A 17,507-nucleotide genomic window follows, 5' to 3' on the forward strand; every position below is an offset into this window, starting at 1 on the left:
CGTTTCCTCTCTATCCCATCTCATCCTGTCTCGCCAACCCTTTCTCCTGCTCAAGCCTCTGGCTCCTGGCTCCTGGGATGCTTGGTCTTTTTATCCACGTGATGGACTTCTTGTTTCATTAGCTCCCCACCCTGCAGGCCTTCTTATCCACCACCCTCTCCCCCTTCTCCCCAGCAGCCTGGACAGGCCAAGAGCCCCCGTGTTCTACCTGGGACACGAGGCGCTGGTTCTCGCTGAGCCAGGTCTCCCGCATGGCGGCCTTGCGGTCGAAGCGGGCGGCCAGCTGCTCCAGCTTCTCCTGGCGGATCAGCTCGGTGCGCAGGGCCAACTCGCGCTCATGCTCGGCCTTCTCCAGCCGCTCCCAGGCCTGTGAGGTGGGACGGGATCAGTGCTGAAGGGCCAGGGCTCGGGAAGGAGGGGTCACTGGGGCTGGGCACATGGTGAGTCCCGGGGAAGCGCGGTCTAGTGCATCTGCGGAATGCGCTCAGTTAGAGCCGGTGCATGGAGGTATGAGAAGCAGGGGCGGCGTGAGTGCAGTGGCCACAGGAAAACTACGCCTGCTTCAGGCAAGGACTGGAGGGGACCGGGAACAATGGAAACCACTGGATTTGTTTGTGTGTGTGTGTGTGTAGGGGGGGGAGGGGGGATGGTGGGTGACCCCTATTACTTTCATTAATCATCAGGCTGAACAAGATAAGAGACTAGGGCATGATTTTATTATGTGAACTCACATGGAGAGGCAGAGGGAAGAGGAAGAGGGGTGTGCAGGACACATGAGAGAATGTGTGAGTCACGTCTGCACCAGGGAGGGGTGTGGGCATCGGGGACCAGAGTTCAAGTTGGGGCCGTAGGGGCTGGTGCCAAGGGTGGGACGCCCGTGGGATGGGAAAGGGGGGTGGTGGACCTTGTTGATGTCAGAGATGAGCCGGCCCTCACGGGGAGTGTACACCTTCTGGTTGTTGGCCCGCAGCTTGCTCTGGATGGTGAAGAGCAGCACTTCCAGGTTCCCTTTCTCCGTGAACCTGGGGCGGGAGGCCGGGGTGGGGTCAGAGTCAAAGGTCACGGGGGAGGTGGGGGGGAACAGGGACTCTACGTTTTACAATGAAGTGTCCTGTGCCGATTTTCTTCTCATAAAAGCAACACATGAAAGACAGAGAATACTGGCGAATCAAAAGAACGTAATTTAAAAACACCTGAAAACCACCCAGAAATGGCCCGTTACCCACTGGCACACACTTGCTTCATTTTCATTTTACACAGATGGGCTCGGATCACAGCTGTGGCTAACATTTGTCCAGGACTCTCTCACTGCGGGGCAGGTCTTCTTCCAAGGACTTTACACACATTGCTTAGTTCTCCCTGCAGCTACATCCTCCTATTACCCCCATTTTCCAGATGAGAACACTGAGGCACGGAGAGGGTAACAACTCACAACCATTAAGTTGAAGAGCCAGGATTTGAACTCAGGCACTTTGAACCTGGACTTAGCTCTTTGCTCTCTGTTGTCCACAAATAACTGTTTTGTAAACTGTCATGAACATCTTTTTAGCCAATCGACACAAGTGTCAGTGGTTGTGACTTATTTTTCTTTTACAAAGGTCACGCTGGTGAACATCCTTGAAGCTACATCTTTGTTCAATGCCCAGAAGAGGATTTTCTGGGTCAAATCATTCCCTGGAATGTATGGGAATAGATGTTTTCTGGATTAATTCTAGCTTTGGAGCTGAAGCATACTAGCTCCAAAAGAGCTCCATAATAGGAAAACAGGCATTTTAGCATACACTGTATAGAACTGCCTAACAGCAGTTCCATCCTTGAAAAGAGTTAATTTCTAAAATATATAGGGTGTCCCCCCAGAATGTATACACACACTTTGAATAATTATAAAGGCAGTGTTTATTAAAATACATTTCATTTTTTCAAATGTATACACACTTTAACAGCCGATAGCTATTATAGTGTATATACATTCCTGGGGGACACCCTGTATAGATGATAAGAACTTCTGCAATGTGCAAGCTACTAGCCACACTCCTGTGTTGCCTGTCCGGTCCCATCCCCTGACCCGGTCCCTAAGCTGGGGCTGGGTTGCCGGGGCCCTGACCAGTATCTGAGTGGATTGCACTGACTCTACATCCCTTGGCAATCATTTCCACAGCCTGATTTTTCTTTAATGGATAATCATTTAAGAATTCATTCGGGGGGCTGCTTCTAGTGCTTTGAGCCGAAGGAGATGAGCCTCCTCTGCATCTATGCACTGCCAAATTTCCCTCCCGAAAGGCCATCCTAATTTAGCTTCCTCTCGGGTGAGCACAGCTCGGGGCGGGCCCGCTGCGGCAAGGAGCGGCCCAGGGGCACTTACTTGGGCGGCTTCTCCACGGTGCGGTAAGAATTGAAGGACTGCAGCTGGTTCTGGACCCCGCTCAGGGAGTTGGCCAGCTGCCGGTCATTGAGGGTCACGATCGTTTGCTCGATCCACTGCAGCAGCTCCGAGGCCAGGGACTCATACTTCTCCACCAGGCGCTCGGCCTCCATGGCGTGGTCCAGCACCTGCGAGACAGTGACGTGGGGTCCTGTCCATGGACCCTGGGCCCAGTCCTGCAGCTCCACCCTGCCCCTGCTTGAGGGGGGTAAGACCCTGAGGCCAGGCCTTCTCTGGCCTTTACACCTACTGCCCTGCGGTGGACAGTACCTTCCCAATCCTTTTGCCTTCCACAGCCAGGGCCTTCATCTTGGAGAAATAGTGATAGTAAGTAGCCACATAGGTAATGATGGATTTCTCATCTGGTTGGTCCACATTCACATCTGGGAAAAAAGAGCACTCAGGTCAGGCAGAGATGAGAAGCCTGCCTCCCAGAAGGGCCCCTGCAACGTGAATCTCTTACCCCAACGCCAGCTCCCCCAACCCCTGGCCCTCCAAGGCTGACATCTTGCCAGCTCCCTTCACAGCAAAATGACAAATGAACCACATGGATTAAAAGGGCATGAAAAGGTAACTTTTTTTTTCCTCTGAGAAACAAGCAGAGTACAAAGCTCAGAAACCCAAGGAGGCTTTTACCAGCATTCCCGACGTGGAGACCAAATTTAGCTGTTGGAGGAAGCAAGACAAGGAAAGAAATAGCATTCCCACTTGGGGATGGATCATGGACTTATGGGCTCGAAAGATGTGTAAGAAGTCAGAATATTCAGGGGCAGCAAGACAGAGGTATGAATGAAGCCCCCTGAACCCGCGATGTTCAGGGGAAGGGCCCATGAGCCCAGCAGCAGGGTTAGAGGCCAGTTCTCATGGCCATCTCTGGGCACGGTCAAGGCTGTATCTGACCTCAATCCCAAAGTTCAGCCGTGGGCCCCTGGAAGTGAGTCCATCAGGGCAAATCAGCTCCCACCACAAGGGCCAAGGCTGACTCTGACTTGAAAGCCTTGGGTTCTCTTAATTAGGCTGAGTGTACCCTTCCTAAAGGGAAGACTGGGGGGCCGGAAGCCCTCCTGGTCACCTCTGAAAACCCCGAGAAGGCAGGAGCCGCTGAAATCATCGCAGAAAGCTATTGGATACTTGGCTTTACTTAGATGTCCTTTACCCTGGCTGTGCTTCTCAAATGCTCTACAAGGAACCTTGTGTCTGGTCTACTTTCATCACTAGTTCGCTGACGTCTGTCACCCCGGACTAAGAGGGCGTAGGCCTTTACGCCTACTGCCCCGCGGTGGACAGTACCTTCCCAACTCTTTTGCCTTCCACGGCCAGAGCCTTCATCTTGGAGAAACAGTGATAGTAAGTAGCCACAAAGGTAATGATTGAAGGGGGGAGGGGGGATGGAAAACAGGCAGAAAATACCCAAGACCCAAATCTGCCCGGTGACCTTAAGAGGGAGTGTCTCCCGCAGGAAGTCACCGGGCCTCTCCCTCCTTCCCTTTTCTGGCTGCACCAAGACTGCTCTCCGCCCTCAGAGGTGGCAGAGAAACGGAAACTGGCTCTGGAGCCCCGCCGCCTGAAGGTGAACCTCAGCTCCACCGGCCGTCTGACCTCGGGAAAGGCACTTAACCTCTCCAGGCCCCGGCTCCTCTTCCTTTAGCTGAGGGTAATAATGGCACTGACTTCAAAGGGCGTGCTGTGTGGGTTAGATTAATGAAAGCATGTCCGTGCGGTGCCAGGGACAGAATAAGAGCCCAGTGGCCATTCCCGGTCTCATCAACGTTAACATCAGAGCCACAGGGCCCATCAGCAGGGTCAGCTGACCACAGGCCCAGTGCTTGCTGAGCTCTCCAGGTCACGTAGCTTAACTTAGAACCCTATGATTTTGGAATAAGAAGGGCCCTTAGAGACCAGCTGGACCGTCTTCTCATTTTGAAGACGAGGAAACTGAGCCACTGAGGCAAGTGACTGGCTGCGGGTCACAGAGCTGGGACCAGCCTTGTCTCTGGGCTATTTCTGGCACAGGGCTGCCTGCCTTTCTTCCCACAGCTTTTACATTTCTAAAATCGGGATGTAATTTTTACACCGTTGCATTCACCCTTTTAGAGTGTATGCCTCAGTGGTGGTTTTTAGCACATTCGCAAGGTTGTGCAGCCATTGCCACCATCTAATTCCAGAACACTGTCATCACTCCCCAAAGAAAGCCCATCTGTCTCTATGGCACAGCGTCGTGTTCGCAAGCTCGGCCCACCTTCGGGGTCCAGAAGCTTGGTGAGCCCCAGCTCCTTCTCGGCCAGGTTGAAGGCGTTCTGTAGGTTGTAGTGGGCGTTACACTTCTTCAGGGACTCGAAATCCAGCAGGTCTGGCCTGGGGCGGGAGGAATACAGAAATATCAGAAACACCGAAGATCCTCAAGAGGAAAGCAAAGCCACCCCTTTCTTTATCCCAAGTCACTGAGTCCACTGTGTCCAGGACCAGGCGCCCCAGACCCACACTCACTGCGCCTATGCCCCCGGGTTCCCAGCACAAGCCTTCTTTGCAACACTGCGCCCCCACATCCTGGCTCTTCTCCCGGCGTTCATTCCTCACAATTGCTGTGGAGCTCGTCTCATTGCTCCATCAACATGTGTGCGTGCCCCTGGGTCAGTAACCCACCCACCCAGCAGCTCCGACAGGCCCGCTGACCCCTTCTTCTCACCGGTGCTTATGCACAATGGCATTGAAGGCCAGCCCATCTCTCCAACTGGTGGTGAAGTTGTGCACGTTGACATTGGGATACCTACAGACAGAGACGAGGGAAATCAGGTCCAAGCCCTGGTTCGAGCAAGACTCAAGGTTCCTGGGGCCTGCCCTTCCGTTATCGCCCGGCCTCGGTGCCTCCCCCCCTCCAAGGCCACGCTCCCTGGGCAGTCTCACCCGGCCGTCTTCATCTGGCACCACAGCAGCAAGGCATCCTTGGCTGACTTCTTCTCCTTGTTGTCTTCTGTTTCCACACTGATGTCTTGGATCTAAGAGGGAAGGAAGGGAGGCCTTGACTCCCTGGACAGGGGCTCCTGGAGTTATCGGAGATGCTCAGAGATATGCGACAGAAAACTGCTCTCTAGACTCCTGTAATAGGGGTGGTAGAGACGGAGCCGGGGGACCTTTCCTCCTGGGCCAGTGACCACAGAACACGGGGTCAAAGGGATCTGCGGCAGCAGAGTGGGGTGGAAGTCAGAACAGTGGAAGCACCCTGAAATGAAAGGTGCTGGTTCCTGCGGGTGGGGATCTTCGGGTGGGCGAGTAAACATTTGCTGAGAGCTGGGTTTCGAAGGTGAAGCGGACAGAGCCCTGCTTAGGGCTGGAAGGAGCAGAGGAGGCTACATCCGGGGAGACCAGGAGGGATGTGGTGGCACCAGGACACTGGACTGGCCATGCTCGGAGCATAAGGAGTAGGGTGGCTGCTCTTTTCAGGGAGGTAAGCAGAGTCTGAGGCAGAGGCATGGGCCAGTGGCCAGACCCAAGATGTAGTTCTTAAACTCTCCGTGGTGAAGAACCAGTTTGTAAAACGTCCAGTCCCTTGTGGACCAACATGTGGTCCTACTGCCCGTGACCTGGACATAGACTGGGCCACAGGGAACTTGCCACGCCAGTCGCTGCCCTGTTTAATGAGGAGAGTCCCTGATTGCTCTACACGGTTCTACACCCTCCACTTGTACACTGACCACACGCTGGACGGGCAGGGACCGCGCGGTGCAGCCCGAGGTGCCGAGCAGCACTCAGTGCACTGAGCCGGGTACCTGGAACCGAAGGATGATCGTCCAGACCAGCCCCAGGGTCAGGCGGTGGTTTCCGTCCACAATGTCATGGGAGCCCATATTTTCCAAGTGCACTTTCTGCTCCTTCAGGAACTGCAGGGCCTTGTCCACATTCTCCAGGCAGTGGATCCGCATGCGGCCCTTCGTGGGCTTTGGCTGTTGAGGGTCAGGGGACACAAAGGCATGGGACCGTGGGCCTCCTCCTCCCCTCCTCCCTTCCCGGGCCCTGCTTTGCACACCTTCCCCATGACCTCCCTCGGGAACACAGGGACTGCCTCAGGGCTGGGCCCAAGTTCATGGAGCCAAAGCTGAGGTTGCAGATGAGGCTCGGGCCAGATTAAGATTCCCAAGGGAATTAATTGCACGCAGAGTGGGTGGGAAAAGAAATGTTTTCAATGGGGCCACTGTTCCTGTCTCCCTGAAGCAATGCTCCTGCTTAATCCACGCAGCAAAGCCTCAGAATGAAACCGGGCTCCGTACGGGGCAGCTACTGCTCTCGCTCTGAGGGTCACTCTCCTCTCTAGGGGAGACCCCTGCAGATCGCCCCTGGGCCACCGTTTCTCAGGCCCCCTCCTCCCTGGTGACCACAGCTCACCAGTGTCTCTCCTGACAGCACCTCGAGGAGCCTCAGGAGGTTGCGTCCATCCCGGAGGTCGCTGTACAGGTCGCCCACCCGGCAGGTCACCCGGGCCAGGTGCGAGTTCACCCACTTGGTGAAGGTTTTCTTCTGCACGGCTTCTCGCTCATCTGTGGTGGCAACATGAGGTCATTTCTGTCCTTCAAATACAGTTGTTTCTAATCACCAGTTGGTGCGTTTGCGGGGTGAGGGGTGCCTGAGAGGCAGGAGGTGAGGTCTGGGGAGGGGGAGGAGGGAAGGAAGATGGCCAAAAGGAAAATAACTTAAAAAGCAGGGAAATAAAGAAACGGGAATGAGCTCATCCCAGTAAGATAAAGGACAAAAATGAGAGGGAGATACAGGCTTTGAGAAGAAAGGATGAAAGAAATTAGAAGCTGCGAAACATGGAGGGAAGGGCTGGGATCTGGGATCAGGGCGCAGCCAGGTAACAGTGGTGCAACGGTTACTTCCTCTATCAGAGCCTCACTTTCCTCATCTATAAAACGGGCATAACACTTCCCGCTTCAACAGGGCCCTGTGCTGATTAAGCGGGCCGGGTGTGTGAGGTCCTGGGTGAGTCTGTTCTACAGGAGCCGCCTAAGGCCCAGGACAGTGCTCGCCCGGCAGGCCGTGCGGCTGCTCTCTTTGGGTGGTGGGCAAATGGGAGGGTGCGGACTTAAAGCACAGCAGCGGCTCTTGCAAGTGGCTATTAGAACGATGTGACATCATAGAGCCTGCAGGCCGCCGGAGCCAGCTTGCTCTCCTGGGATAATTTAGAGACGGGCTTTTCTGAGGTGGGTTCATTCAATGGGCTGCAAGGGATGTGCTCCCGGGACCCCAACCTTCCAACACTGAGAAGAAAAATAAGATCTTGAAGTTGGGAACAGGGAAGAGAGTGAGCCCAAGAAACACGGGGTATGTGTGGGGCGGAGCCAGGCAGAGTCAAGTGCCAATTATCTCAAAAAATGAGGAAATGTCCTGTTGCCTGGTCCACAGGGAGGGGCGCTGCTTGAGGGGATGCTCTTAGGTTCCACCAAAAACTAAAAATTAAAAATGTCATCAATGACAAACTGAGGGAAGAAGCTCAGGCCACTGGACGCTGCTTCGGTCACTAAGATTTCCGTCAGTTCTCCCCAGGGGAGCCCAGTGCAAGGATCCAGCCCGAGTGGCCAGGACCTGAACAGTCACTCTTGTTTCCCTCTCAGCACCAGCATCTCAGAAACTGAAAAGACTCATCCCTTAATCTCACATTCCTACGCACCTCACCCACAAAACACACGACACACCCGTGTCTCGTCCTGTCTTTCTTACCTCCAACCCCTGCGCCCGGCCAACCTCGGGGTTCTAACAGCTGCACGGGACAGCTCGTGCTCTGCAGCACTGCGGGACCACGGGAGCTTTTGGGGCTCCTTTCAGGGTCTACCAACTAAGCCAGGGGTTTCCTGGACCACCGGCCACTCCTGGATCCATGGGACTGTCCATGCCAGGCACAGTGGGGGGGGCCATGTTGGCACACAGACAGAATGAACGGGGAAGACGTGGAAACAGTGGCGGCCGGGAGAGAAATGTGCAAAGCCAAGCACTAGAGACAAAGTGTAACTTCATAAGCGTCCACAGCATCCACAGACAACCCCAACCAAACACAGAGACTTCCAGAAACACACGGAAACACTGGTGCCAGACGAACACACGCCTGCTCAGACTTATACCTAAGTCTGCCTGCACCAACTCCCTTTGACACACTGCCCAGTTCCCACACACACTGCCTCCTCGCATACTCAGACCCACGCAGAAACTCAGGGCGCCACTCACAAGCCTGGGTCCCTAGGCCTCCCGGCTCACTCCCCTCTCCTCCTTCCCCAAATATCCCGGCAGGCCTGCGCCTTCAGACCCACCGAAAGTGAACATCTCAGTGAGACCTCGCGGGAGGTCTCCCTATTTGCTGACACCGGCGCTGCTTTTCTCAGCCTCGCCTGCCGCCTCCATGGTCACTGCATTCACTGGGGGACACAGCGGGGCCTTGCGGTCACACCCACTCACACGCTCACAGACCCTTCCAGTGAGTGGGTCGCGGCTTTCCCCCATGCTGTCGGCATCCACGTATTTTCTGGCCACTTGTAATTATTCCCCTGGCATACTGTCTCCCAGCACAAACGCCTGAGTCACAGCCAACGTTCCACTCCCGTTCTTCACTCTGGCTCCTCTCCCATGCCCCCAGGATCCCCTCCGCTCCCCTGGGCCCGAGGAGCTCACCTTGAAGCTGTTTGAAGCGTCCTTCCAGCACGCTGGCGTACTGAGCGGGGTTGATGAAGGCAGCTGGCGAGAGCAGGAGGCCCCTGGGGTTCTGAGACCCTTCCACAGCCTCATAGTAAAACTCACCAGCCCCGTTCAGGCTGTGCCCGTGCACCCTGCTCACCCCGTTCCCATTCATGGTGCCCGCTGCCTTCTACACAGCTGGGGGCCCAGAGTCCATGCCCTGCCCGCACAGGGGCAGGGTCGCAGGTTCAGCCTCCCTGGAGCCTGGGATCCCCAGAGGCTGGGGTCCTGGGTGGTGGTGAAGGGGGTGGTCCAAAGATGGTAGAAGTTCAAGGAGTTAGAAAAAGGAGTTACAGGATGTCTGGGATCCCCAACTCCCAGACAAGCAGCAGGGCACACCTGGCTGTGGTGAGAGGAGACAGAGGCAGCTCCAGACAAACAGGTTGGACAGTGCCGGGGGAGGGGTGGAGGCGGAGCCCGCGGCTGGGGCAGGGCCAGGCCCTGTGGGGCGGAGGAGGGACTGCAAGCCTCTTAGAGACCTGCCCATCAGGCCCTGAGTTGCCTAAGAGTCCAGAGAAGCCAAGAGAGGATTCCCCAGCCAAAGTCCTGCTTCCCAAAGGTTGTCAGCTGTGACAAGGATGGCCCCTCTCTGGGTGACTTTGGGAGGCCCCCGCTTCAGGACATGGGCTGTGATCCCCAGCTCAGAGAGCAGAGAAAGAGAAACTCCTGACGTTCCTGTATCTGTGAAATCCGCGTTCTTATCCCTCCCACTTGTTTGTCATCATCGCCTCCAGTCCCACCCCTCTCCTGACACTGGGCCCCTCGGCCCCCAGCCAGGCCATGCCAGGCCCCCAGTACACCCACTGCTGAGCAATCTACCAGATTCTCTTCCCACCTGTCTCTGGGCTTCAGCTCTTTCCCTTACAGCCCAGCCTCGCCTCTCCCATCGTCATTCATTCAGCATATATTTGGCACCTACTAGTGCGAGGTCAGTGCAAAGCAAAGCTCAAAGGGAGGCCTCTTCAGAGAGCCAGAGGCAGCATGGGGCGCACAGACATCGCACCAGTCCTGGTATCGCGTGGCATGTGCATCAGGCATCATGACAGTTCTAGAGGCTACGTGTTCCCAGAGCCAGGGCACCAGGGAAACTTTCCCCCAAAGAGGCGATGTTCTCACAACCCATGTCCCTGTTTTCTCCCATCCACAGGGAGCCAAGCCAGCCTGAAGACCCAACCAGGACAGAGAAGCCCCGGAGAAAATGATAAGGGGTCCCCAGAAGCTATGCCACCACGTGGAGGTCCTCTGACTGGTGCTGGGCTGGCTGAAAGAATTGCCTGGAGAGCTTAAAAACCCTGACATCTGGACCGCATGTCCAAAGATTCTAATCCAAGTGTCAGGAAGGGGCTTGGCAATCGTGTTTGTAAAAACGGCCCTGGGTGGGTTCTGTGAAAAGTGTGGCCAGGTTTGGGAACCACCCCCTTCAGTGTCTCCCTTCTTCCGGGAAGCCACCCCACCCACGCTGGGAGCACCACCTCTCAGGAGGGAGTAGGTGGGACCTCTCCCACTGCACTTGGCTGGGAGGCCAGTAAGTCAGTGGGAAGACAAGGTGGGGTGGAGGAGGGTAGTCTGATGGGGTGGGTAGCCTTGGGGTGTGTGGGTGACTCAGCCCCATGCGGGCCAGGCCATCCGCTAGGGGTGTCAGGTGGCAGCTGCACTCTTGTTGCCATGACAACTCCTCCCAGGGAACGCAGGGAGGCCCGGTCCAACGGGTTTGTTTGAGCTTGGAGGAGCTGAAGGGGAAAGCCCAGGCCGTAGGGGAGGGCAGGGGCCAGGCAGAGAGCAAACCAGGGGAGGGTAGAGGGCACCTGCTTCAGGGAATAGGTAGATGAAATAATGGGAGGAACAGGCGGCAGGTGGAGGGAACAGGTGGGGAGGGAGAGGAGCGAATAATGGACTGGGTGTGTGTGTGTGGGGAAGAACAGTTGTGAGAGATGACAGTGGAAACCAATGAAGACACAAGGGGATGAAAGGTAAAGGAGAGGTGGGTGGAAGCAAACAGCAAGACCAAGTGCAAGAGAATTCAGGACATGACTCAGGGTCAGAGGCCAAGAAGCCAGCTGAGTGCAGAGGGGAACACAGCTGAGTCCCAGAGTCAGCAGGACCTCTCTCTGCTGGGGTCAGGGAAGCTGGGGAATGTTCTGGATTGCATGAAGTTTGTTCCAAAGGCTGGAGTTGGGGACCAGGCTCTTGATAGGGTGATGTGGATTTGCCACTCCCGTGCAGCAGCTTAGAAAGCCTGCCTTCCCATGAAGTTAAAGGACTCCTCCCGACAAGCTTCTGTCCCCAGCGTCCTCAGATCTCCCTGGGCCCTCCCCTGTTCTCACCTGCCAGGGCCTTAATTCGAGACCTCTCAAAGAGGCGGGCTGAGCTGCTGTCATTGTCCCAGTCCGAGTCAGGCAGGTCCCAGCGATTGTTGATGTCGCTGTACTGGCCCTGGATCTCCAAACTGTCGAAGTCTGTGGGTGACAGGGTGCTGCTCATGGTGGTGGGTGGCCTCCTGCTCCTGCAAGGGGGAATATGGCTGATGAGGGGCATCTTGGGGCCACTGAGCCCACCACTCACCATGTTCTCCTCTCCTCCTGCCCAAGGTCTGCTCACTCTCCTGATGGCCAAAGATTGTGGTTGGTTTTTCTGTCAATGGAAAGGAGCCCCCAGTGCAGAGGGAAAGCCATCCCTGGTGGGGGACAGGACGCAGTGGAATGAGGCAGGAAGGCAACTGTGTCTCAGAGCGAAGCAGTGGGCAGGGAGGGCTCCAGGGCCTCCGGCCAGAGAGGGACAGTGGACAGAACTGGGGCTAAAAGTGGCGATGGCTTCAGCGTGGTTCAGGACAGCAGTGCGTAAACCAGGGTAAAGGCGTGGGGCCCCTGGAGCAATAATGAGCATAGACCAGAGTTCTTTTATTCTATGCCCTGCAGTTGATTTGAGATGAAAAGACGGGGATCCTGCTCTTGAGCTAAGACGCATCTATGATGCACCAGAAAGACTGCTGCACTGATGGTGCCCAGGAGTTCAAAGGAGGACACAGTACTGTTCTCCCCCTTTTGTTTCCCTTTTTTCTAAAAATTTTGTGACAGGGAATACTTACAAGGTGCTTGATGAATGTCAGCTGTGATACATGCATCACCCCATCATAACCCATGGCTCCACTAGCATCCCCACTTCATAGATGAAGAAGTTGCACCGTGAAAGTTAAGTCACGGTTCAAGGTCACACAGCTGGAAGGAGCAGAGCTGGGGTTTGAAGTGAGTTTCCTTGTGACGTTGGAGGACAAACTCTTGCTCACAACATTTACATGTTCCTCGAACTTCCTGGAGCCCTTCTGAGCTCCCCGGGAGCTATCAGCCCACATCACTCACTTCTAGGGCCCAGGCTGGGGAAATCAGGACCAATATGCTCACCAGAGCTACTTACAACTCTACGTTACGCAAACTGTGCCTCTCAAAACTAACAAATGAGCTTCAGATTAGCTGCTAGGGAATTTTAAAAAACCTCTACTGTCCAAAGTTCCTGTGTAAGTCAGCATTCAGCAGCCATCCAAGGGAATGGAGGGCCTGGCTGGATCTGTAACTTTGTCTGAACCCCAAATTCTGCATTACTCATTTTCCTAGTCCCTCTCAAATACAAAGATATATTTTAATCCTTGGTAGCACTTCCTAGGGTCGGGGCTGTGATCTTGGCAGTTTCTGCTTCTGGAGAGGAGGTACAGAGAATTTCGTGTGTGTGTGTGTGTGTGTATGTGTGTGTGTGTGTGTGTGTGTTTCTTGTTTGGGGAGGAAGAAGGGATGGGCGGTGAGGGAGGTGTGTTCCCATGGGCACACAAAGGCAGAACTTGGCTTTTGTCATTAACTGGTTTCATGAAGCTGAACCTGACCCACGTGAAGGTCAGGACTGTCTGCCCCTCCCCTTCCTCCCAAAGAGAAAACACGCACAAGGACTTCCCTGGGAGTAGCACTGATGAGGTGAGGAGGAGCTAAGGTCTGGGGTTCCTAGGTGTGGGCTTTCACTCCTTTCAAAGGAGCTTCATTTCACTAGGCCTCCTCTCTCATTTTAAGTCCATCATTTCCCCTAACAGATTCTTCGAATTTGCTCTGTAAATATTTATATAAAAATAAACTCTAGGTCAGAGTTGAGTCACCCTGAGCAAAGAGTGGTGTGGGCCAGGCATGACCTGAGCCAGAGTCACCTCTCAGCTGGACAGGGCAGCAGCCTAAACCCAAGACCATTTCAATTCCGTTCTTCTCAGCCCTTCCCCAGCAGCCATGCTCACGCTTAGCTTTGGGACGGACATTTCTAGCACATACACTCTCCCTGCATACACCTCCCCTCGAAAACTCCTACATACATGGCCCCTGGCCTTCTGTTTCCATGACCCCCTTTCCTTTGATCAGGACTCACAAACCCACTAAAGCCAGTCCCCCAGAGTGAGGCCAGGAAACTGTGTTATAAATAACTGATTTTGGATTCCTCTAGGTGGGCCTGCATTTTCCATTTCTCTCTAGGCCCCACCATTCCCTTTTGTCTCCTTCCCAGCCGCACCATGTGTTTTTATTACCTGCCTGTTCCCTGAAGGCCTGTGAGGATTCCAAACCCTGCTTTACACCTTTGTATCCCACAAGGAGCAGAAACTTAAAGAAGTGGACTGCCTGGCCTGGTCTCCAAACTACCGTGTGTCCCTGGGGCACCCATAAGCTGACCAAAACCCAAATATGGACTGCTGTGGCTTCCTTTCGGTGATCCAACTTGGTCCTCCCAAGGAATCCTATTGGGGCCCAGCCACGGGATCCAGACTTCCCAGCAAGGTCTGGCTGTTATAGCCTCTATGTGGAATCTTATCATCTGGGGGAGAAAGCATGGAGTTGGAACCTCCCCTTTTTCCAAATAAAAATTCAGCCACTTGAATGGTCCTTTGGCCAAATCAAATTTTGACATACATGTTTTGTGTGCTGAGTTTCTGGAGATGTTGCCATACAGAAAAGGAGCAGAGCCCGGCTGGTGTGGCTCAGTGGTTGAACATCGACCTATGAACCAGGAGGTCATGGTTCGATTCCTGGTCAGGGCACATGTCTGGGTTGAGGGCTCGATCCCCAGTAGGGGGTGTGCAGGAGGCAGCCAATCAATGATTCTCTCTCATCCCTCTATCTTTCTCTTCCTCTCCCTTCCTCTCTCTGAAATCAATAAAAACATATTTATAAAAAAAAAAAAAAGGAAAAGGAACCGAGATGGCACTGCTGTCTATCGGTCACAGCTCCTCATCAGGCCCCCACGCTGGGACACCAAGGAGTTCATTCCCATAGACTTGCATGTGAAAACACTGCTCTCTGCTGGTTCCGAGGCCTATCTCCCTGTTTCTGAGTTTGGGTTTTCAAGCATTTGGGCTTCGGGCTTCTGGAGAACATGCTGTGTGCTCTGCCTGTGTTCCCTGCTGCCATCTCCGAGCCCTGCAGTTTTCTATTCGAGTGCCTTCTACCCAGGCCCTGCTCTGGTTCCTGTTCACTGAGTGCATCATTCCTTGCCTATGATCTGGGTCTCCCTGCTCACATGTCCTTAGTCTGCCTGCCCCCCAGGCCCATGACCCCCTGTCTCTCTCTGCACCGGAGACTGGTCAACCTTCTCCTCCACCATGGATTCCTGAACTCTGGAGAGAGGGTGGTACAGCAGCTAATCCCGATTACAGTGCACCAGCACTTTATTCTTAGCCACTGACCTGGAGGCCAGACCCAAGTAGCTTACATTGTTCATGCTACAATAAAGCCAACTTCTGCCAGCTGCAAGCTGGGGGTCCTGCTAGATCCCAAATGCTTCTGGATTGCTCAGCCGGTGCCGATGGATCCTCACGGGCAGCTGCTCCCCCCCCCCCCGCCCCCCCCTTCCCCTTTCTCCGTTTTAGCTGGCATTCAAAGCTAGAAATCCTATCCCTGGGGCTAGAGCCTGTCTCATTCCCTAATTCCTCCTCTCACCACATCCTCCTCCTGATTAATTCTTTACCTCCCTCAGAGTAGATCATTCCCCACTCTGTGCTCCCGCAGCACTTCAGCAGGCTGCTATTATTGTACTTATCATGTTGTATTACAGTTAGTTGTTTATGTGTCTCTCTGCTGCTCCACTTTTAACACAACGAGGACAAGGGCTATGTTTTCCAAGCCCAGCACAATAGGTATTTAATAAAGATATATCGAATGTATAGGCTATAATTCTTTTCTTTTTTTTGGCCATTGAATTAATGTCGTTCTTAAAGCTAGAGAAAAGCTCAAGGAAAGAATGAGATGGGATCAGAGAAGCCCCTCTGCTGGAGGTCTGTCAGGGTTGAGCTCTACTGTTCAGGACCACAGACTCTCAAACGTGCATGCATCACAACTGGGGGCGGGGGGCGAGGGAGACTATGAAAACAGATGACTGGGCCTGCCCCTAGAATGTCTGATATGGTATAGGTCTGGGGTGGGGCTTGGCAGTCTGCATTTCTACCCTGTTCCCAGATGACATTAAAGCTACTGGTCTGGGGACCACACATTGAGGCCATGTTGTCCAAAGACAAGGAGCAGTTAGAGTTGGTTAGAGGAGCCACGGGGGCTGAGAAGACACAACGTCCAGGGGTAAGTGTGACCTGAGGTTAGCTTCCATGCTCAGCCCAAGTATAACTTCCCCTCAGAAACCCCAAGACCCACAACAAGCCCGAAGCCTCGGGCAATGAGAGGAAAATGAAGACGGATTGAGCTCTGGATTGAATGAGACAAATTGAGCTGATGTCCCGACACAGGCGAATCACAGATGTGCAGAGGAGGACGATATGGCTAGAGACGCTGTAGGGAGGTGAGCTGAACACATGACAGCAGGATGAATAATAGATTAGAAGAAATGGGGATGTTGGCCAAGTAAAAATCTTATTTGATTCAAAGTATGAGAGGACCAGCACAGAGCGAAAAGGAAAAAGACATCACAAATAAACTCAGGGCTCCTAGAAGAGCAAAAGAAAGATGTACTCCGGGCAACCAGGGGACCAGGGCAGAAACAGAATCCCCCTGTTTTCTCTCCAGGCGTGTTCCTGATGAAGCAAGCAGAGGAAGCTCCTCCACGGAACTCAGGATGGGGCCAAGAGAGGGGTTGCATTTTTGTTTGATCTCCTTTAGAATCCTCTACTCGGAGCAGAATTATTCAGACTAATTTTCACTCCCTTGCTGCCCTCTCCCCCAAGCTTGCAACCCATGGGTTTCATCAGTTTCTCTAAGGGACAAATCTAAGACTCACGCTAGCTTTTTCCTCCCGAATCCTTTGCTGTTCTGAATATGCCGAGAGGTTGCCAGTACCTCAGGCTAAGACACATATTTGGAACTCACTCTGCCCCCTTCATCTTCAGGGAAAACTGGTTTGTGGATGCCCTGTCCATGTCTGAACCAGCTCTCCAGCGCTGCAATTGTGGCTGCTTGTGGAGGGGAGGGCAGCTGAGGAACAACTCATGGAGACAACATGTAGCAGGTTAGGGCAGGGGCAAGCCTGCAGCCCAGACAAGCACGCAATGCCACGGGGTTAATGGGGGGGGGGCGGGGGGAGTCCTTCCGAGCCAGAGTGGATGGTAAAGGCCGAATGTGGTGCTGGAGTTGGAGCACCCCAGCGAGGGGGCCTTGCCAGGTAGTTGTGTGCGGGGTGGCCTCCAAGCCCTCTGGGTGTCTCGGCCGCAGAGACACCTTACACCCAGCCTCCCCACACTCGAAGGGGCTTCATTCTCGCTCTGCCAGTGTTCTGGGCACCAGGGCCAACTGCGTCCCCTTCTCACACTCGCACTGTGAGGCTGCAGAAAGGAGCGCATGGAGCTAGCTACCAAAGAGGCCAGGAGACACTTACCGGCTCGGAGGGAGCCCCCAGCCAGCCCCCGGGAGAAGCCGGCGCTCGCAGCCGCCTGCCGGGCAGAGCCGGCTCGGCGTGTCCGCAGCACCTGGACCGAAGCCGGCCCGGCCGCCAAGGAGCCTCGCTCGCAACGCGAACGGCCGGCGCTGTCAGACACGCTCCAAGCCCCGGCGACCGGACCCCTTAACGCGTTTGTCAGCCCCACTCTTCCAGGCTCCTCTCTTGGCTCCGGAAAGGCCCGCATTCCCCGGCCCTGACCCACCGCCCGCACACCCGAACCTGGGCGGCCGGCACATGACTCTCTCCATCCCGTCCTCGGGACCGGGCGGGAGCGAGACAGGAGCCGCATCCTCCCTCGCCTGCGCCCCAGGTCGGCCTGGACCCCGACCCCGACCCCACCGTCCGCACGCGGCTGCACAAAGCGCGCCGCCCCGCCGGCCGGACAAAGCGGGGCCGGGCGCCGGCACCTACCTCGCAGCGGAAGCTGGGCGCCGGCCCCTTCCGGCGGGAGCGCCGCGGGCGGGGGCGC

General features: G+C 54.9%; 1 protein-coding gene across 1 annotated transcript in view; it reads right to left on the minus strand.

Annotated features, from left to right (window-relative positions):
* The window catches only part of SPTBN2 (spectrin beta, non-erythrocytic 2), a 48,037-nt gene that overhangs the window by 17,498 nt on the left and 13,032 nt on the right, over positions 1-17,507 (minus strand). Inside the window, 10 exon segments of the mRNA XM_023765074.1 lie at positions 209-367; positions 905-1,022; positions 2,363-2,550; positions 2,693-2,805; positions 4,662-4,777; positions 5,109-5,189; positions 5,327-5,418; positions 6,190-6,363; positions 6,803-6,954; positions 11,464-11,642. Of these exon segments, the coding sequence (XP_023620842.1) occupies positions 209-367; positions 905-1,022; positions 2,363-2,550; positions 2,693-2,805; positions 4,662-4,777; positions 5,109-5,189; positions 5,327-5,418; positions 6,190-6,363; positions 6,803-6,954; positions 11,464-11,642 (1,372 nt within the window).

This window comes from Myotis lucifugus, unplaced genomic scaffold, assembly GCF_000147115.1.
Source record: "Myotis lucifugus unplaced genomic scaffold, Myoluc2.0 scaffold_373, whole genome shotgun sequence".
Lineage (NCBI taxonomy): Eukaryota > Metazoa > Chordata > Mammalia > Chiroptera > Vespertilionidae > Myotis > Myotis lucifugus.